Source organism: Rhincodon typus, chromosome 2 (genome assembly GCF_021869965.1).
Source record: "Rhincodon typus isolate 14 chromosome 2, sRhiTyp1.1, whole genome shotgun sequence".
Taxonomy (NCBI): Eukaryota; Metazoa; Chordata; class Chondrichthyes; order Orectolobiformes; family Rhincodontidae; genus Rhincodon; species Rhincodon typus.
The window spans coordinates 82,277,092-82,298,686 of NC_063333.1; the positions used below are offsets into that span (position 1 = coordinate 82,277,092).

A 21,595-nucleotide genomic window follows, 5' to 3' on the forward strand; every position below is an offset into this window, starting at 1 on the left:
CCAAATGTTCTGTATCAAGTTGCTTGTTGTTTCAATACCATCAAGAATACAATGTTGCATCTTTTGGGGTCTCAGTGAGTGGGCTATGCCGAGAGTGAAAGCAGAATCATACATGTAGTGCTCTCAGGTTCCTTTCACCTGTGCTGAATGGATATCTGTGTAATTCTGCTGCCCACTGAAGGACCTCAAATCACTCAACATCTCCCTCCCTCCCTCTCAGAATGAGGGAAAGTGCAGTGAGGCTGGTACTTACCCGATGCCAACATTCATGGATGGAGTTGCATGCAACCTCTGCCCGTGGAGCATGTCCTTTGTCATTGGCAACTCGTGTTCAAGATGGTGATCCAGAGGAGCAGGTGGTCAGCTGGATTTGGCAAGTTAACCATTCTGACTTTCATATCAGGAATTGTCACCGCAAAAATTCTATCCACCAGGTGGAAGAATGGGGAAACTTCATATAAATGAGGTGAGATTAACTAATAATAAGGACGTTAATGCATGCAGACCTCTCACTGCCCAAACTGAGAATACCATGTCGCTGTCTATTACTCAGTTGGAAAATGGGACTTCTTGCTCTTGATATAAAGAAGCTCCTTGCTGGCCATCTCACACGATTTCCCAATTTTCTGACCAATACCCAATTCATTCAGGGACTGGAAAACTTTTACCCCATGAGTTATTTCAAATGGAAATTGGATGGCCATTTGAGGTAAATAATGTTGGAGGGCCACAGGGATAAAGCAGAGGAATAGCAAGAATAGAATGTTCTACAGAGTGCATAGACTCATTGGGTTGAACAGCATTGTCTTGTGCCTATTGGGTTTATGACTCTACGACCTTGTGTGACAGGGTCACTAAATGACCTTAAGCATTTCTATATTTATCAGCTAGCAGCAGCCCTTTCAAACAGTTTACCAAATGTTCTGTATCAAGTTGCTTGTTGTTTCAATACCATCAAGAATACAATGTACTGCATCTTTTGCGGTCTCAGTGAGTGGGCTATGCCGAGAGTGAAAGCAGAATCATACATGTAGTGCTCTCAGCCTCCATGTTGCTCCGTACTAAGCAGCAGCACCGAGCACAGTCCGTGGGCACCAGCCAAATCTGTGGACAGTGGTATCTGACATTTCCCTCAGAGTCATCATGGCACCTCTAATCCATTTGCAGGCTCCTGGGGATACACAGACTCGCATTGCAGGACACAGCAGCAACTTGCATCAAGAGGCTGCTGGAAGAACACTTCTCAGGCAAGGACGGGAACCCAGCTCAAGGATTAGACCAGGCTACATCTCAGGGTCGCTTACTTCCTCACATAGTGCTTGCTTACCTAGTGCCAACCTACAAGTTCACAAGGAGACTGGGCATGCCAGTAAGGACCTCACTGGAGGAGGAAACTTACTCAGTTAAGGGAGTGTACATCTTGCTGTGCGGCAGTGTGCTTTGTCATTCTCAAACCTACACCAAGTGCCAGCAGTTTATTCAGCAAGTGCACTGCACATGCAGGAAACAGTCAGCCACGTCTCAAAGTCAGAGGGGAGCAGTCTTCACTGAAGTTCATGGAAGTACCAGTGAAGTCAGGTGCTGACCAGCTTCTGCTCCCAAACTTACTAAGGTTAACATTCCCACCGAGGCGTCAGTACCTGAGCTGGCAGGGATGTGTAGGAGGCAGTCTTACTGATTCTTCCTCAAAGGCTTGGATTCCCTTGTCCTTTGGGGGTTGAGGAGTTGGCTTCTGGGAGTGCTGACCTGTGGAGGTCATGGACATCCTGCTGGTGCCTGCAAGACAGAAAAGAGCAAAGAGGCCAGTCATTAACAGTCGTGAGCAATGAATGACATTGGAAGTGTGGTTACTGTGAGAGTTACAGTGGAATGGATAATAGTACTTACCCAGATGGTGGGCTATAGATGTTTCCGCATCCCGAGAGAAGCAGTCCCGGTCTTCACCTGTGAGGGGCGGATTCTCTCCACATAGGGGCTGTGGAATCTGTTGTCGAACTGATTTCATCCATCTGGGCCTTTTCTGCTCTGTTATAGGTGATCTTCTGAAATGAGAGATGAGGAGGGATTGAGTACGCTTAATGTAGGTGGCAAGGGAGTCAGTGCTGATGCAGGTAGTGGAAAGTTGTTGAGATTTTACAAGTTGGTGAGTGAGCAGTGAAGTCGATGCAGATTTAGCGATGTTGGGAAGTTTTGGGTGGGGGGAATGCAGGGTAACTAGAAGTGAGGGAAGATGTTACAGGCAATGGTGAGCGTAGACGAGCCTGAGCCTCGGTAGGACACGGGTGTGGAAGCAGAGATGGAGTGGCAGAGAGAAGAGTGCGAAACTCACCTTGGCAGAAGTCAATGACCTTCTTGCAGCACTACTGGCCATTCCCCCAGATGGTGAAGACCTCAGACCAGGCTACTGGGCTCTGATGTTGTAGCCTCCTCTACAGGACTCCATTCACTAGGAGCTCCAAGTCTCTATCTTACAATTTGGTCCCACCTTCCCCTTCTCTGATATCTTTGCACTGTTTAGGGTTCTTGCAAGGATTTGTAGTGCAGGTTGTGGATGAGGTTGTTGGCTTGCTCGCCGAGCTGGCTGGTTATCGTACAGACATTTCGTCACCATGCTAGGTAACATCATCAGTGCGGCCTCCGATGAAGCGATGTTGTTCTACTCCACTTGAAATTTAAATGATCCGGTCTGTTAAGTTGGGTTGTGTCATTTCTGGCTCTTTTTTGCATGGGTTTGTATATGGAGTCTAATTCCTGACGTTTGTTGATTGCATTCCGGGTTGAAAACCAGGCCTCTTGGAATTCCCGTGCATGAGCTAGGATGGTTACATTGTCCCAGTTAAATTGATGGCCTTCACTGTCTGAGTGCACTGAGATAAGAAAAAGTTCATTGTGTCGTTTTGCTTCCAGCTGGTGTTCATATATCCTGATGGCTAGTTTCCTTCCGGTCTCACTGATGTAATGATAGTTGCAGTCATTGCAAGCTATTTTGTAAACTACATTGGTCCTGCATGTCTTTGATCCTTGTGAGTGTTTGTCATAGTGTGGCTGTGGTTTGTGTGCTACCATGATTCCTAGAGGTTATAGGAGCCTCGTTATCAGTTCTGATATATTCTTGATATAGGGTAGAGTGGCCAGTGTACTGGGATGTATTGTGTCCTTTTGTAGGGATCTGTGGATGAAGTTGTTGGCATATCCGTTGTTAGTAAAGATCTTGTATAGATGCTCTTCCTCCAACGTAATTTACAAAATATCTTGCAATGACTGCAACAAACATTACATCAGCCAGACTGGAAGGAAACTAGCCATCAGGATACACAAACACCAACTAGCAGCAAAACGACATGATGAATTTTCCCTCATCTCAGTGCACTTGGACAATGAAGGCCATCAATTTAACTGGGACAACGTGACCATCCTAGCTCAAGCAAACCACAGACATGCACAGGAATTCCTAGAGGCCCGGTTTTCAAACCGTAATGCAATCAACAAACATATGGGATTAGGCACCATATTCAAACCCAGGCAGAACAGAACCGGAAATGACACAACCCAACTTAACAGACCGGATCATTTAAATTCCAAGTGGAGTAGAACAACATCGCTTCATCGGAGGCCGCACTGATGATGTTACCTAGCATGGTGACGAAATGTCTGTACAATAACCAGCTAGTTTGGCGAGCAAGCCAACAGCCTCATCTTTGCATTGAGTTCATCACTGAGTATGGCAGCTTTGAATTTCCAGTGCCCATCCAGGTGCACAGCAACCTTAAAAATACAGTCCAGGGCCAAGGATGCTGATATCCACTGAATGGTAAGTTGTTCCGGAAATGCAGGTGAAGATGGGGATAGAATCAGATGTGAGGAATGTCAGGATAGGTAATTAATGCGGTGAGTTTAGTAAGATATGGTGACACCATCAGCATTTAAATTATGATAAATAGTAAACCCAGATTTGTCTCTCTTACAAACTACAGTACGCACTATCTAGGTAAAACCCCAATAATCAGTTTCCCTAGATATCAATGTAACTTCATTACAAGAATGGCTTATCTGTATTTCATATATCGTAAAATTAAGTGGAAAATAATTAAATTGAATAATCTCCTGCCTGTGAAATCAATTGAAAGGGCCCTATCTCAACAACTTATCTTAGTTTTCATGTCTCACAAAGCAGGGAAATTTAAAAATCTGTCAAAACTAAAATTTTATTAGCTTTAATTTATCCTAATACCATTAAAATGTCAACCCAAAATCCCTCCATCTAATGCTACTGATTGAATTTCATTAAAAGTAAGCGTAATATACTTAAGGTTGTGGTTTAATTCAATATCTGATGCTCATCTCTGCCAGTTTAGTTTTAGTTAATATGCTGATTATTTGTCTGTTGAATAGGATGTCAGCAGTTTTTTTGTTAAAGGAACATGAGATTTTGTGTGGGTTTAGTTTTATTGCTGACTCTCATTACTGTATGAAGTCATATCACAAAGCATGCTGAGAATGAGTTGCTCTTCATTTCACTACAGGTTTAGAGCAACAATTCCACGTCCTTTCACATATTTGAATTCTGGGGTGTAAATGTGAAATTCTGTCATTTAAAGTGCTTTGTCAGTTTTTTGATGAATCCGACTATGGCTTACTTGACAATTTTTGAATTTTTTTTTCCACAGAAAGGACACAGAAGATATAATTCTTATGCTGGATTGTGTTTTATGTCAAAATATATTCATATGAGTTTTATAAAGCAATGAAAAGAAAAATGATCATCTTTTAATTTTTTCTAAAGCCAATGACTTTTTTTCTTTATTCATTCATGGGATGAGGGTGTCGCTGGCTAGGCAGCATTTATTGCCCATCCCTAATTGCCCAGAGGGCAATTAAGAGTCAGCCACATTGCTATGGGTCTGGAGTCACATGTAGGCCAGACCAGGTAAGGATGGCAGTTTCCTTCCCTAAAGGACATTAGTGAACCAGATGGGTTCTTCTGACAATCGACAATGGATTCACGGTCATCATTAGATTCTTAATTCCAGGTATTTTATTGAATTCAAATTCCACCATCTGCCATGGTGGGATTTGAACACAGGTCCCCAGAACATTATCTGGGTCTCTGGATTAACAGTCCAGCGATAATACCACTAGGCCACTGCCTATGATATGAATATGATACAATTAATTTTTTCCTCCAAATGATCAAAGAATTCACATTCATTAATCCTGGGCAGTCAGCAGGAGTGACTGGACCAAACCCTCCACGGCAAAATAAACCACAGGAGTTGACCCACAATGAGTCAGAAATTTAAACATTAAATTATCAGAGTAGGTTTTCAGCAGCCTGAAAAGCAGAGTATGGAAACAGGCATTTCCTTTCGGGTATCAGCAATAGTTCTATTTCTTCAGCCACCTCTACGTTGGTGGGTTATGAGTTGATGTCTAACTTCAAAAATGTGAGCTGCTAATCAAGATTGTTTGTCCAGAATACTGTGCTGGTGGGTGCAGAGACTGCAATATATTTACATTTCCTACCACACAATGTTGTCAGTAACTTCCCTTACATGATGGTGAATGGTGCGATGATGCAGATATTGCCCATTGGATACTGTTATGTAGAAGTTGAGGGCCACAGTCACTTTTTACAGCCTCTGTTAAAGTTTGCTGTGCTCTGAGGTTGTCGGTATACCTCCATTAGCAATCTCAATTGTGAATTAATCCCAAACTGCACAGATGATTGCTTTCTGAGTCTAAGATAGGAAGATTGCTCCCTGAAGACCTAAGGTGGATATGACCCTATGATGAGAGCCCTGAGTCGCTTTTTCTCTTCTGTGTTGCATCTCTTCATTCTCTGTCATGCTGGAAGTCAGGTGGGTCTAAAGTGTAGCAGTCATGACTATAAACAAGGTGTGAACAGACCTATTAACATGAGAACTGTGGCCTTCACCATGTGTCACACTAATTCCTGTTGACTTTGTTAAAATAAGGAAGTTGACCACAAAATGATGCTACTAACTCAGAAACAAACTGCAAAACAAAAAAAAATCAACCAGCAGCTAATCTGAAATAGTTGATGAGCGCTTTACTCATTTACTTTTTGTTTGATGTGATGGTGCAGGTCTCTCCTGCTGCTCAACAGTTATTGTGCTGTGCAAGGTTAAAGGGGATTGTCGGTAGGGATTCTTGAGGTCAATAATGACACTGCTCAAGCCAAAATCAGTGTTACATACTGACTGATGTGATGGTCTGCCTTTTCCGAATATCATTGGTGACATGTTCAGCACCTATGTTCATGACTTGCCTAAAATGATGTCCAACAAGACCAGCCATTCCCAAGCAACGTGTAGATTCTGAAATAGCATTCCCCCTTCCCGAAACACTGAACGGACAGGTTATACACAATCACACATTGTGAAGAAGGGACCCTTCTTCTGAAGAAGGGTCTAGGCCCGAAATGTCAGCCTTCCTGCTCCTCTGATGCTGCTTGGCCTGCTGTGTACATCCAGCTCTACACCTTGTTATCTCAGATTTTCCAGCATCTGCGGTTCCTACTATCTCACACATTGTGGATATTGTGTTACTGAGGAGAATAAGAAGCATGTCAGTGGGCAAAGTGAAAAATACAGGCAATAGCACAAGTGAAGAAAGAGAGCAGGACCAGAAGTAAAAGAAAGGGCACAAAAATATATTGCGATATTTTTTCCAATTTATCACCATAGTTCAAAGCTGCCTATGATTGCTTTTTGGTGTTATACGGAACACCAACACTAGATGGCGCTGTAAGACAACACCACGCATGAGTACTTAAAAATGTAAAATTAATGTAAAAAATATTCAGCTCTAACTGAATCCATTAGGTAACTGAAGCAATCAAGCATACACTGAAAATATTCATCTTGAAACTGCTCCATATGATCACTATTCTAAAATAGTTTGATCAGTGATGTACCACACACAACAGAAACCCCACAATTTCCATCAGACCTTGTGAAATCAAGAGAAACATAATTCAGGAGAGATGCAAAATGGTCTGCCAATTCACTATCACCCATTTCACACTATTGATCGAAGACAAAATTTATCCCTTAGTGGAAATGTGAAACTCCCACTCTCAAACTGCTGTAGATATTTTATCAGTTCACATTTTCAAGATTTGATAAATATTGTGGGTTGGGAAACTGGATGAGATGCAAATCAACCATAACCTAAATGCACAGTGAAACAGGTTTTGTTTGGTTGAATATAGCTCCTATAATTCCTAGTTCCTATAATTGCATCTGATTTTTTAAAAAAAATAACATTCCACTTGTTTACACTTGCCTGAAAATTTCTTCTGAAACTTCCAAAATTCATCTTAACTTTTCTGTTTAATATTTATCTTTTAATCTTGTAATCAAGGTGAACACAATGAATTTTAATCTACTAACCAAGGTTTTTTTTCCCAGGGGAGGGGAGTCCAAAACCAGAGGTGAGGGGAAAGATTTAAAAGGGGCAACATTTTCATGCAGCGGGTGGTGTGTGTATGGAATGAACTCCCAGAGGAAGTGCTGGAGGCGGGTACAATTACCACATTTAAGAGTCACCTGGACGGGTACATAAAAGGGAAGGTTTAGAGGTATATGGGCCAAATGCTGGCACATGGGACCAGATCAGTTCAAGATAACTGAGTGGTGAGAACGAGTTGGATTGAGGGTCTGTTTCTTTGCTGTAAACCTCTAGCGTGGATCTTGCAGCTGCTTCTGGGATTGCAAGCTTAGTTAAAGATTTATTATGGTTTTTTAACAGTTATTACAGTCATTATATTTTACTAATATAAGATTTTTATTCATTTTGTTTCATTAACATTCAAACAAACCCAAAGAAACAAAAATAAATTGCAATTTTTTAAAAATGGATTTTTTTTAAACAAGCTTTTAAGGGTCTACAGTGGACGGCTGAGGTTATTTTTGTTCTAAATTCAGAAGTTAAAAAAGTCTATATTTGTTGTAGAGGGTACTATTTCACATTGCAAAGATTGTTTTTTTGAAAAACCGAACCTTTTTTTTAAAAAAGAAGGAATGTTGTGTTTTTGTTTCAGGGAGTCGGCTCTGGAGAAGTTTTCTCTTCTTCACGGAATTTATTGAAGAGGAGTCTCTTTGTTTATTCAGTTAATTGGCTAAGTGGTTGATTTTATTTAAATTTTATACGTTTGATATGCATATTTTTAATTTTTTCCAATTTAACATTAGTTTCGGTAGATAATAAAAGTTAGTTTGTTTTATATATGAGGTGTTATTGAAACTTTTTTTAGGCTTTAGTTATTAACGGCATATATGAGGTACAGAGTGAGGTGGCTAGTAGATTTAGAAATGTTATTACGCAGCAGGATCACTCAGATAGATGGATGACTGTCAGGAAAGGTAAGAAGGTAGTTCAAAAGTCTCTGGTGGCTATTCCTCTATCAAATAGGTTTTCAGTTTTTGGAACTGTAGAAGGGGATGGTCTTTTTGAGGAAAATGGAAGGGCCAGTCAGTTATTGGACACTTGTTACATTGGGCAGCATTTGACAATATTTACTATAATTGTTGTTATAGCGGACTCTCCTGTCAAGGACATAGACAGGAGATTCTGTGGCAGTAAACATAAATTGAGGATGGTTTGTTGCTTTCCTGGTGCTAGGATTAAGGACATCTCTAAACATTTCAAGCATATTGTTAAAGGTGAGATTGAGAAGCCAGAAATTATTGTACACATTGATAGGAATGACATTCTTAATGAAAAAAATTAAAGCAGTACAGAGTGAATTTAAGAGGTTAGATAAAAGATTAAAAAATAGAATTTTGAAAGTAGTAATTTCTGGTTTACTCCCAATGCCAAACTCAAACGATGGAAGGAACAAAAGATTAAAGGAGATAAATCAATGGTTGCAGAGCTGGTGTATTGTTCAAGGATTCGGGTTTTAGGACATTTGGAATGTCTTTTGGAATAGAAAAGACCTGCTCAAAAAGGATGGGTCTAACCTAAGCTGGAAAGGCACCAATATTTTAGCAGGAAGATTTGCTCAATCCATTAAGGGAGACTTAATTCTGATAGGGAGGGGGAGTGAAGGAATTCTAAGTAGCAGTGTAAACAGAAGGATTGATGGGGATGGTTCTGAATGTGAGGAGATCACATTAATTAGAAAAGAAAGACAAGAGAGTGTCATAGTATGTTGTAACTCTGAAGAACTAAATTGCATTTATTTCAATGCAAGAGGTCTTACAGGTAAGGCTGATGAAGTCAGGGCATATTTAAGAACATGGGATTGGGACAGCATAGCTATTACAGAAATTTGGCTGAGAGATAGACAAGACTGGCAGGTCAATGTTCTGGGTTTTAGATGCTATAGGAAGGATAGAAAAGGAGGCAAGAAATGGGGAGGGGGTGCGGGTGGAGGGTGTGGCTGACGTTTTTGATGAAGGAATATGTTACTGCTGTAACTAGGGAAGATATTTCTAAAAAATCATCCAGGGAAAATATATGGGTAGAATTACAAATAAGAAAGCAAAGATCACTTTGACAAGATTGTACTATAGGACCGCGCCCCCCCACCATAGTACGAGGAAAATTGAGAAACAAATATGTAGGGAGATCTCAGATATGTGTAAGCATAATAAGATTGTAATAATGGGGGATTTTATTTTTCCAAACATTGACTGGGGCTACCATAGTGTTAAAGATTTGGATAGTGAAGAATTTGTCAAATGTATTCAAGAAAATTTTCTTTATCAATATCTGGGTGCTCCTACTAGAGAAGGAGCAAAATCAGAACATAGAACATAGAACAGTACAGCACAGTACATGCCCTTCGGACCGCGATGTTGTGCCGAACTTTTACCCTAATCCTAAGGTCTATCTAACCTCCACCCCTACATTATACTATCATCCATATGCCTATCTAATAGCTGCTTAAATGCTCCTAATGAGGCTGACTCCACTACCCTCTCCGGCAATGCATTCCATGCCCCTACCATTCTCTGAGTAAAGAACCTACCTCTGACGTCTCCCCTATATCTACCTCCACTCACTTTAAAACTATGCCCCCTCATAATAGCTACCTCCACCCTAGGAAAAAGTCTCTGGCTGTCCACTCTATCTGTACCTCTGATCCTCTGATCATAAGGCAGGGCAGGTGACCAAAATAAAAGCGTGGGAATACTTTGGGTCTAGCAATCATAATTCTATTAGTTTCAAAATGGTTATGGAAAAGGATAAGCTTCCAAAAAATTTAAAGTTTTTAATTGGAGTAAGGCAAATTTTAATGGAATGAGACAAGAACTTTCAAAAGTTGATTGGAGTAGACTGTTCACAGGTAAAAGGACCTCTGACAAGTGGGAGCCATTCAAAAGTGTGAGGGTGAGCGTTCAGAGGCATTTTGTTCCCATTAGAGTGAAGGGTGAGGCTGATAAAATTAAGGAACAATGGATTAATGAAGATATTAAGGTTCTAGTCAAGAAGAAAAGAGAATCTTATTTTAGATATAGACAACTTGGTTCAATCGAATCTCTTAATCAATATAAAGAGTGTAGGTCCATTCATAAGAGAGATGTCAGGTAGGCAAAGAGGGGATATAAGACAGCATTGGCGGATAAGTTAAGGATAATCCAAAGAGATTCTACAAATACATTAAGAGCAAGAGGGTAACTAGAGAGAAGGGAGGCCCTCTTAAAGATCATAGGAGGTCGTCTTTGTGTTGAACCCCAGGAGATGGGAGAGATACTAAATGAATATTCCGCATGAGTTTTTACCATGGAGAAAGAAATGGAGTCTAGAGAATGCAGAGACATAAATTTTGATGTTTTAAAAACAGTTCACATTGCAGAAGAGGAAATTCGGGAAGTCTTAGAGAATATAAAGGTGGATAAATCTCCATGGCTTGATCTAATGTATCCCAGATCATTGTGGGGAGTAAGGTAGGAAATTACAAGACCCCTTGCAGAAATATTTGCATCATCTATAACTATGGGTGAGGTGTCTGATGTCTGGAGGGTGGCTAATGTTGTACGTTTGTTTCAGAAATGTTGTAATGAGAAACTGGGGAAGTATAGACTTGTGAGCCTGACTTAGGTTGTGGCTAAATTGTTGGAGGTGATTATACAAGATAGTATTTATGGACATTTAGAGAGGCAAAAATTGTTTAGGGATAATCAGCATGGTTTTGTGCCAGGGAAATTGTGTCTCACAAGCTTGATTGAGCTTTTTGAGGAAGTTACCAAAAAGATTGATGATGGCAGAGCAATAGACATTGTTTATTTGGATTTTAGTGAAACCTTTGACAAGGTTCCACATGGTAGACTAATTAGTAAAGTTAGGTCACATGGGATTCAGGGTGAGCTTGCCAATTGGATTCATAATTGATTTAAAGGCAGGAGACAGAGTGTAATGGTGGAGGGTTTCTTTTTGGACTGGAAGCCTGTGACCTGTACTGTTCCACAGAGATAGTTCTTGGTCCTGTTTTGTTTGTCATTTATATAAATGATTTAGATGAGAATATGGAAGGCGTGGTTAGTAAGTTTGCAGATAATACCAAAACTGGCATAGTAGACAGTGAAGAAGGTTTTCTAAGATTACAAAGGGATCAACGGGCTGAGAAATGGCAGGCAAAGTTTAATCTGGATAAATGCGAGGTATTGCATTTTGGTACAACAAACAAGGGTAGGGCTTATACAATTAATGGTAGGGCCTTAGGTAGTCTTGTAGAACAGAGAGACCCAGGGTTGCAGGTACATAATTCATTGAAGTTTACATCACATATAGACAGGGTGGGTAAAAAGGCATTCGGCACGCTTGCCTTCATTGCTCAGTTCTTTGAGTGTAGGAATTGGGAAGTCATGTTGAGGTTGTATAGGACATTGGTGAGGCCTCTTCTGAAATATTGTGTCCAGTTCTAGTTGCCCAGTTATAAAAAGGGTATTATTAAGCTGGAGAGGGTTCAGAAGAAATTTACTAGGATGTTGCTGAGTATGGAAGGTTTGAATTATAAGGAAAGGCTGGGTTGGCTGGGACTTTTTCACTGGAGTGTAGGAGGTTGAGAGGCAACCTGATAGAAGTTTGTAAAAAAATGAGAGGTATAGCCAGAGTTAATGGTCGTTGTCTTTTCTGTAGAATAGGGGATTTCAAGACAAGTGGGCACACTTTTAAAGTGAGAGAGATTTAAAAAAGACATGAAGCAATTTTTTATTACACAGAGTGTGGTTTGTGTGTGGAATGACCTTCCTGAGGAAATGGTGGATGCGGATACAATTCCAATGTTTAAAAGACATTCGAATAAGAACATGAAAAGGAAAGGTTTGGAGGGATGTGGGCCAGGTGGGACTAGTTTAGTTTGGGATTATGTTCAGCATGGACTAGTTGGACCAAAGGGTCTGTTTCTGTGCTTTATGACTCTATGACTCTATGATGCAATCATAAGCTTCTTAAGCTGAGAACTAACTTTCCATCCATGTGTCAACTTGCCAATATTTCACTCCAGCTTTGCAAGTTGTCAATAATACCTAATTAAATCTGTTAAGGCACAGGTAACAGTTCCCAGAACCAATTTGTTCTCCCACTTTGTAGTGAATACTAGATCACTAAGGAGTTATGATGTGCTACATTGTAAATGTCACAGATATAAATGTGTTTATTTACTTTTTTTTTGCAAACTAAACATTAGGAGGGACTGTTGTGAATTTCGTTCAGTTAAAGCTATCCTCTGATTCAATGATGTCGGTTACTCCTGTAATTGACCTGGGCACCCAACTTTCACAGGACTTGGTTCCCACTGCTCTATATTATACTTGCAATGGTATAAGTTCTGTATTTGAAGCATATGTACACATTCAATCTCTCTGAAGGTTGACCTATTAATTGTCAAGGAGGTAAAGTTCCATTCAACTTGTTGACTGATTTATTCCAAAGAAAGATAAAATGTACAATAAACAAATCTGTTCAGAGTCACTTAATTTATCAGGCAAAACTTACGGTCACAAATGTGACAACATTGAAGAACATAGGTCACTTGGAATCGATTAGAACATAGAACAGTACAGCACAGTACAGGCCCTTGGGCCCACGATGTTGTGCCAACCTATTATCCTACTCTAAGATCAAAACTAACCTGCATACCCTTCATTTTACCATCATCCTTGTGCCTATCCAAGAGTCGCTTAAATGTCCCTAATGTATCTGACTCTACTACCACCATCGGCAGCACATTCCATGCACCCACCACTGTCTGTGTAAAGAATCCTGACATCTCCCCGACACCTTCCTCCAATCACTGTAAGATTATGCCCCCTCATAATTGTCATTTCCGTCCTGGGAAAAAGTCTCTGGCTATCCACTCTATCTATGCTCTCATCATCTTGTACATCTCTATCAAGTCACCTCTCATCCTTCTTCGCTCCAATGAAAAATGACCTAGCTCCCTCAACCTTTCCTCATAAGACCTGCTCTCAAGTCCAGGCAGTATCCTGGTAAATCTCCCTGCACCCTCTCTAAAGCTTTCTCATTCTTCCTATAATGAGATGACCAGAACTGAACACAATATTCCAAGTGTGGTCTAACCAGGGTTTTATAGAGCTGCAGCATAACCTTGTGGCTCTTAAACTCAATTCCCCTGCCCATGAAAGCCAACACACCATACACATTCTTTACAACCCATCAACTTGGGTGGCAACTTTGAGGGATCTATGGACGTGAACCCCAAGATCCCTCTGTTCATCCATACTACCAAGAATCCTGCCATTAACCCTGTAAGAGGATTGAGTCCTCTTATTTAACTTAATAAGAATAAGTCTGCCTGTGTTGTTTCTTTGTGGTCTTGGAATAATCCCATCTTTGCTTCCCATTAGGATTCCGGCTGCTCCAATATTTTCTCAGCATATCCTTGTCAGACTGCCTTTTTGGTGTTTGGGTTCTGAGTTTTAGTACTCTCTTTCACAGATCTATCAAGACCAAAAGGGAATTTTCATATGTGATGATGTGAGATGTATTTTTGAGTACCAGGTATGCTAAAGAATCTCCCTAAGAGAGAATTCAGAGAAATGACTTGTCATTTTGTATATTAATTTACTTTTGCCTGACCAAGGAACAATAACGTCCTGTAGTCATGACCTGAGAAACTAATCCTTTTGAGATAAACCTTTGCTCCAAATATGGTTTAACGGTTTTCTCTGCCTAGGCAATAGATCAATATATAAAAATGATGACTGACCCATGAGGTTAACAAGTAAGAAAATAAAATACGACTTCTAAAAAACTTGATATTTTCCTCAAAGCAACTTTTTGAAATGTATCCATCCATCTGATACCCTAGTTTTTTTTATTCACTTACTGGACATGGGTGACACTGGCTGGACTGGCATTTATTGCCCCTCCCTAGTTGCTCTTCAGAAGGTAGTAGTGAGCTGCCCTCGAGTTAGTGTAGTTACACCCACAATGCCCTTAAGGAGGGAATTTCAGGATTTTGACTCAGTGACGCTGAAGGAATAGTGATACATTTCCATGTTATGATGGTGAGTGGCTTGTAGGGAAACTTGCAGTGTCCCCATATATCTGCTGCCTTTTACTTTCTAGGTGGAAGTGATCATAGGTTTGGAAGGTGCTATCTAAGGAGCTTTGGTGAATTTCTGCAATGCGGCTCATAGATAGTACCCAATGATGCTGCTGTGCATCAGTAGTGGAGGAAGTGGATTTTGGTGGATGTGGGACCAGTTAAGCAGCCCGCTTTGTCCTGGATAGTGGTAAGTATCTTGAGTATGTGAGAGCTGCACTAAGCAAGTGGGGAGTATTTCATCAGAGTCCTGACTTGTGGCTTGTAGATGCTGGACAGGCTTTGGGGTGCTTTGGGGATTACAGAAAAATTCCTTCCCTCTGACTTGCTCTTCTTACTGATAGTGGGCTTAGAATGCTACCCTGTAGAACTCCCGCATGGATATCCTGGAGTTGAGATGACTGATCTCCAACAATCACAACCTACTTCCTTTGGCTAGGACTGACTCCAACTAGCAGAGAGTTTTCTTCTTGATTCTCATTGATGCTAGTTTTGCTAGAATTCCTAGATGTCACACTTGGTTAAATGAGGCCTTGATGCCACCCTTATTGCTTGCTCCAAGTGCTGAGGGGATGATGGTATGTTGTAAACAGCAGGAGATTTCTTTATCCATGTTTGACCTGATGCTGTGGCACCTCGTGGCAAGCAGAATCAATGTTGAAGACTCCCACGGCATGTCCCTCCTAACTGTATACTACTGTATCGCCATATCCACTGGGTCTGTCCTGCCAGTGGATCATTGTCTGTGAAGTATCATTCTGTGTGTATGACTATATCAAGTAGTTACTTAATGAGTCAATGAAACAGCTTTCTTAATTTTGGCATGAAAGCCCAGATGTTAGTAAGTCAGAGTTAGTTTGTAGAGTTGACAGGGTTGTGTTTGCTATTGTCCTTTCCTTGGTCAATGCCAAGTGGGTGTGACCTGTTTCACTTTTTTATTACTTTCTTGTAATTGATACATCTGAGTGGCTTGCTAGGCCATTTCAGATGGTGGTTAAGAGTCAAGCACATTACTGTTGGTCTGGAGCCAGACCAGGAGAGAACAATAGTTTCCTTCCTATAGGACACTAGTGAACTAGATGGGTTTTCTCAACAACTAACAATGGTTTCTGGGTCATCATTAGGTTTTTAATTCCAGATTTTTATCAAATTGGAATTCCACCATTTGCTGTGGTGGAATTCAAACCCAGGTCCCCAGAACATTACCAGGGTCTTTGGCTTACTGGTCCAGTGGCAATATCTCGAGACCATCGCCTCGCCTCAAAGTAAGGACTGAAGTATGAAGGAATGAACAGAAGAAGAATACTTTTCTCAGGACTGTTTCCAGCTGCCTTTTAGAAAGAAAGAGGGTGTTGCTGCTTTGAGTGCATTAACAGCCTTCATTAAGCTCTCAGATACTGCACTGATGAAATCAATAAAGGAATTTGGTGGAATAACTAAAGGATGTGATGCTCACTGTAATGATCCCAAAAGTAAGCCCTGAGGTACCCCACTCAGTATTAGCCATCCAGATGTATCACCTCTAACAAATACCTACCAGGGAAGGAGGGTGAGGGCAAATTTTGCATTTTGAAACAGATAGCACAAATTGGGGAATTTCAATTCAGCTCCTTGTTTTATACCCAGCTTGAATTTTTTTCGTTGAACTTACCTCGAGAAAGCACCTTGTGACCAGCAAAATACTTTGGAACATGCTGCGATCATAAACAAAGACTCTGTCTAAGTAGGTATTGTCTTTTATAGTACTATAAATAGAAAGAGTATCTATTGACCTGTATATGTCAATTAACAAGTTAGAGATGTGACAAGACTCACAGAAATCTTTTTTTTAACAGACAATATAATCTATTTATTCATAAAATAGATCCCAACAAGAAACCGTCTACATGAAGTTGTAGACATGCTTGCCGAGCCAGTGGGTTTGGTTGCAAATATTTCGTCACCCTGCTAGGTAACATCTTCAGTGCACCTCCGGTGAAGCATTCGTGTTCTGTTCTGCCTGTTATTTATATACCTCAGTTTGCTGGGGTGGTTGGTATTATTTCTGGTTCTGTTTCTCATTGGTTTGTACACAGGGTCTAATTCAATGTGTTTGTCAATGGCGTTCTGGTTGGAATACCAGGCCTCCAGGAATTCCCTGGCATGTCTCTGTTTGGCTTGTGCTATTATGGATGTGCTGTCCCAGTTAAATTTGTGTCTTTCTTTGTCTGTGTGTACTGAGACCGTGAGAATTGGTTGTGTGTCTTGGTGGATACTTGGTGTTAGTGTATCCTTATTGTCAGTTTTCTTCCAGTTTTGCCTATGTAATGTTTCTCACAGTCCTGGTATTTTGTATTTCACGTTAGTTTTATTGGTTGTGGGTATGGGATCCTTTACTTTCGTCAGTAGCTGTCGCAGGGTGGTTGTTGGTTTGTGGGCTCCCCTGATACCTAGGGGTCTGAGTAGTCTGTGGTCATCTCTGATATGTCTGTGATGTACAGTAGGGTGACTAGTGTATCTGGCCATGTTGTGTTTCTTGTTGTGATCTGTCGCAGAGGTAATGGTGCATTGTGCTTTTTGGGTATCCATTCCTTTTAAAAATTCCTATAAGAGCTCCTGTTCTGCTTTGCACAATTCCGGATTGCTGCAGTGTGTTGTGGCTTATTTGAATAATGTCCTGATGCAGCTACATTTGTGGGTGTTGTGGTGTGTGCTGGAGTAATTATGTATCTGGTCCATATGGGTGGTCTTTCTGTGTACGCTAGTATCAAGTTCCCGTTGATCTTATGTTCCACCATTATTGCTAGGAAGGGTAGTCAGTTATTTATTTCCTCTTCTTTTGTGAATTTTATTCCGGTGAGGATGTTGCTGATGTGTCAGTGGGTTTCTTCTATTCTTGTGTGTTTGATAATCACAAAGGCGTCATCTACACAGCGGACCACGAGTTTGGATTGTACAGTGGGGAGCGCTTCCATTCTAACCTTTGCATTACCGCTTCTGCTATCAGTTCTGATATTAGGGATCCCATTGGTGCTCCATTGATTTGTTTGAATATACAGTCATTGAAGGTGAAGTGGGTTGTGAGGCACAGGTCCAGCAGTTTCAGGGTGCTGTCCTTGTTGATGCTGTTGGTGCAGTGTGGCAATTGTCTCTTTGGCTAGGTCGATGTTTATGGAAGTAACTTGTGCTGTTACGTCAAAGGATATCTTCATCTCGTCCTCTTCTATCCTGGTGTCCTTGATGATGTTGAAGAATTCTTGGGAGGAGTGGATGGAGTGGTTAGTGTTGTCAGCTAAGTATTTCAGTTTCTGTTGTAGCTCTTTGGCTAGTCTATATGTTGGTGTGCCTGGTAGTGAGGCAATGGGTTTGAGGGGGACCCCTGGCTTGTGTACCTTGGGGAGTCTATAGAAGCGGGGCATGTTGGATCTCTCTGGCTTCATTTTTCTGGTAGTCTGTCTTGCTGATATCTCCTGAGTTGTGTAATTTCTTCAGGGTTGTTTTGATCCATTTCTCTAACTGTGGCTTTGAGTCTATCACCATCTGTTGGTACATGTTGGTATCTGCTAGTAATGGGTTAGCTTTCTTGATGTATTGGGCTTTATTAAGGATTACTGTCATGCGTCCTTTGTCCGCCAGTAAGATTACGATGTTTCTGTCTTTCTTGAATCTTTCCAGGGCTTTCTTCAGTCCAGGGTTAAATGCGTTCCACTCACCTTTTCTGCTCAATGTTGGGACTAATGTCTGTCTGATGGTCTGTTGTATATCCTCCTTTAGTCCATTGTTATTTCGTGTTGATTCCAGTGCAGCCAAAAAGTCAGTTTTTTTGGCATCTCTGTAGTTATACAGAGTGGTGAAACCCATCTTGGTTAATCTGGTCATAAGAAGTCTAAGTTATATGCAGTCTTGCTTGGCATTTAATGTTACAATGCAAACAGTGAAGACTGTCCAGGCCAACTAGCCTGTCCAAGCAAAAGAATAAGCCAGCACACTGGCTGTCATGAGCAAGCCTGATGATGGTTGAAGTGAGAGGATTGGACAAAAAAAAGGTTCAACTAAAGCTTGGTTAAGTAGAAAGAATAGTAGGGAAGGGAACTAGAAGATTGTGTTTGTTAGCGGCACTGGAAAATAGAGGGAGAAAATTGGGATGCAGGGAAAAGAGTTACAGTGATTGGGCAAGGGGACAAGGAAGGGTGGAGTTACATAGTTACATAGTGGGGAAATGAGATATTGAGTCGTGTTGTAGGTTGAGAAAGAGAATGAATTGAATAAGTGGCAGGGTAAAACTAAGGCTGGGCCCGGTATCTGGGGAAGAGTGGGAATATCAAGGGAGATAGGTAAGGCAGAGCTTGAAGGATTTACACGGAATATTAACAAACACCTTTTTTCTCCTAAGTTGGGTCACAAAAAAAGGCCTAACAGAAAATAAAGCCTATGAATGGGAGGTTGAATGAAATGAATTAGAACTGATAAAATCTATTGTACGAGGACCCAATTAAGGGCTTAGCACTGAAGGTAGTCAGTCATGGCAACATAAAGGCCATAAACTTTATCAACCAACAAGACCGATAGCCCAACAATGTCCCAGCATTCATTTCACTGTGAGCAGAAGGACACTTCATCCTTGCCAATAGAAAACTATTCACAAAATTGCCTGCAGAGATGAGGAACATCTTGGTAGATTAGACAAACTGGAATTGTACTCCTTGGAGGAGGTTGAAGTGTGATTTAATAGAATTGTTTAAAATCATGAGGTGTTTGAACAGAATAGGTAGAGAGTGAACATTAATGGGAGCATCAAAGACTACAGAACACAAACTTTTGGTAACTGGTAAAGGAAGCATTCAGGGGAGATGTTGAGGGTCGAGAATGCACTGGCTGAGACTGTGGTGGAGACAGAATCAAAGGGAATTTTATCTTTATTTTGTTAAAAGGAAAAGTACAGGGTTAGCAGCACCTGGTGAATTACAGAGGGCTCGCTAAATAAAAAAAACCACACTGAATGGCCTCCTTCAGCACTGGAATCATACCAAGTGGACAGTGAGTGCGATTCTAACTCTCTACATGGATGATTTTTAAAGCTATTGAGAATTCTGACAGTAATGTGATAACCACAGTTGTATAAACTGGTCCATCTAGCCCTCACTCCTCTCCTACTCCCTGCACCACTTCTGACTGGAAACCAGCGCCACCTGGTGGCCGGAGACCCACTTTACGACAGCTCGGCGCCGCTTTACGGCAGCAGCAGCATGGCGAACCCTGGGCAGGAGGGCAGTGTGGTCCCAGGGAGAGGACAGCAGCTCTCTTTCAGCCAGGCCTGCTCCCTCATCAAGAGCCCGTACTCGTGCCTGGTGCTGGACACCTGCCGGAGGCACATCACCCTGTCCCCAGTCTTCCTCAAGCGGCAGAGATCCGGCATCGAGAAGCAGCTCCGGACAGAGTTACTCCGTTTCTCCGAGAGGTGAGGGGCACGGAAACAGGCCCTTCGGCCCAACCCGGCCGTGCCGACCCGCTTTCCCTCAGCTAAACCTCCCTGCGTTTGGCCCGTTATCACTCTTAAACCTTTCCTCTTCACGCACCTGATGTGAGGTGGGTGCGGGGTGAGAGGAGTGATGAGGGGGATGTAGGAGAGGGGAAAGGGGTGGAGGAGAAGGGAGGGGGAGCACTGGGGATTTGGAAAGATTACAGAAGACGGGGGAGACCGGAGAGGCTGAAAGAGAGGGCATCGATTTCAGAGGGTGGAGGAGGGAGTGGGGAAAATAAGGGTAGAGATGGGGTTCGGTTTAAGAGAAGGTTGCCAGAAGGGGAGAGTTGAGATTGGGGTGAGCAAAAGCTGGGCTACGGTTTTGGGAAGTTTAGTTGGGATGGGTGAATTGAGAGAAGAGGGATAAGGAAGTGAGGTGAGGTAAGGTGAACCAGTTTTGACGTAGAGTTGGTAGAGTGATAGAGAATCTGGATAATCTGACTAGGTCCTTTGCTGGCTTCGGAGTGCTGATCCATGGAGTTCTGTACTACAGAGGTCAAGTTGGATTTCAAATGTGTTTGTAAGAGTAATGGGAATACAGAATTGATTCTGTAATTTAAATCCATGGACAAATGAGTTTGGAGTTTGAACATTTGTTTTTAAGGAAAAGCTAAATTTCAAATGACTCTTACTAATGTTGGATTTGATATCTATTTTTGGATGAACTTCAAGAAATAGAAGGAAAAGACCATAAAACCAGTCAAGCCTGCGCCACTATTTACCACGATCATTGCTGATCCAAAGCTTCAACTCCACTTCAAATCTATAGTTTCATTATAGAATCCTTACGATGTGGAATGAGGCCATTTGGCCAACTGAATCTGCACCGATCATCTGAAGAGCATCTCACCCAGACCCAGCCCCAGCCCCCTTAATTCTGCATTTCCCATGGCTAACCCACCTAAGCTGCACATTCCTGGATGCTGTGGCAATTTAGCGTGGCCAATCCATCTAAACTGCGCATCTTTGGATTGTGGGAGGATAACGGAGCACCCTACTGAAACCCACACAGACTAGCAGAGAACGTGCAAACTCTAACAGACCGTTTCCCAGTGCTGGAATTGAATCTGGCTGAAGCAGTGGTGCTAACCACTGAGCCACCGTGACGTGATTCTGAGAGACCAGAATATCACTGGGCCATTGATTATATTCAGTTCCAAATAGTTTGATATCTGATTGGATCTGTAATATATTGTCACAAAAGTCACATATTCTGAATGTTTAGTTCCCAACTTTAATCTCTTTGTAAACATGCTTCCATAAAGGCTATAAGTTCACATCCATTAACCTCTGTTGGTACCATTAATTATTTGTCCTGACTATTGTAAGCATGTGTAAACTATTTAGCCCTTTGAGCCATTTCTGTCAATGAAATTATGGCTGGTCCTATACTTCACTGTTTTTCTGTACTGTTGCTGTATGTGTTTTTAATATGTAGAAATCTATCAGTCTCAGTCTTGAGCATAATCAGTGACTGAGTCTCCACAGCTGCCAACTTCTATACACTATTCTCCTTGCAGAAATTATATTTGCCTTCTCAGTTACCTGTTAAC

General features: G+C 41.5%; 1 protein-coding gene across 1 annotated transcript; it reads left to right on the top strand.

The window, feature by feature from the left end:
* The first annotated feature begins 18,534 nt into the window (after nt 1-18,534).
* LOC125485477 (DNA-directed RNA polymerase I subunit RPA43-like) lies at nt 18,535-20,888 on the top strand. The gene is made up of 3 exons (XM_048608458.1): nt 18,535-18,543; nt 19,636-19,979; nt 20,715-20,888. Exons 1-3 carry the CDS (start codon nt 18,535-18,537, stop codon nt 20,734-20,736), a joined length of 375 nt encoding a protein of 124 aa, XP_048464415.1. The 3' UTR covers nt 20,737-20,888.
* Nucleotides 20,889-21,595: the final 707 nt, after the last annotated feature.

What these genes read in the sequence shown, in the direction of transcription:
- LOC125485477 (XM_048608458.1), top strand. An exon ending in TTACTCCGTTTCTCCGAGAG is followed by an intron (nt 19,980 to 20,714) that starts GTGAGGGGCACG and finishes ATGAACTTCAAG; the next exon opens with AAATAGAAGGAAAAGACCAT.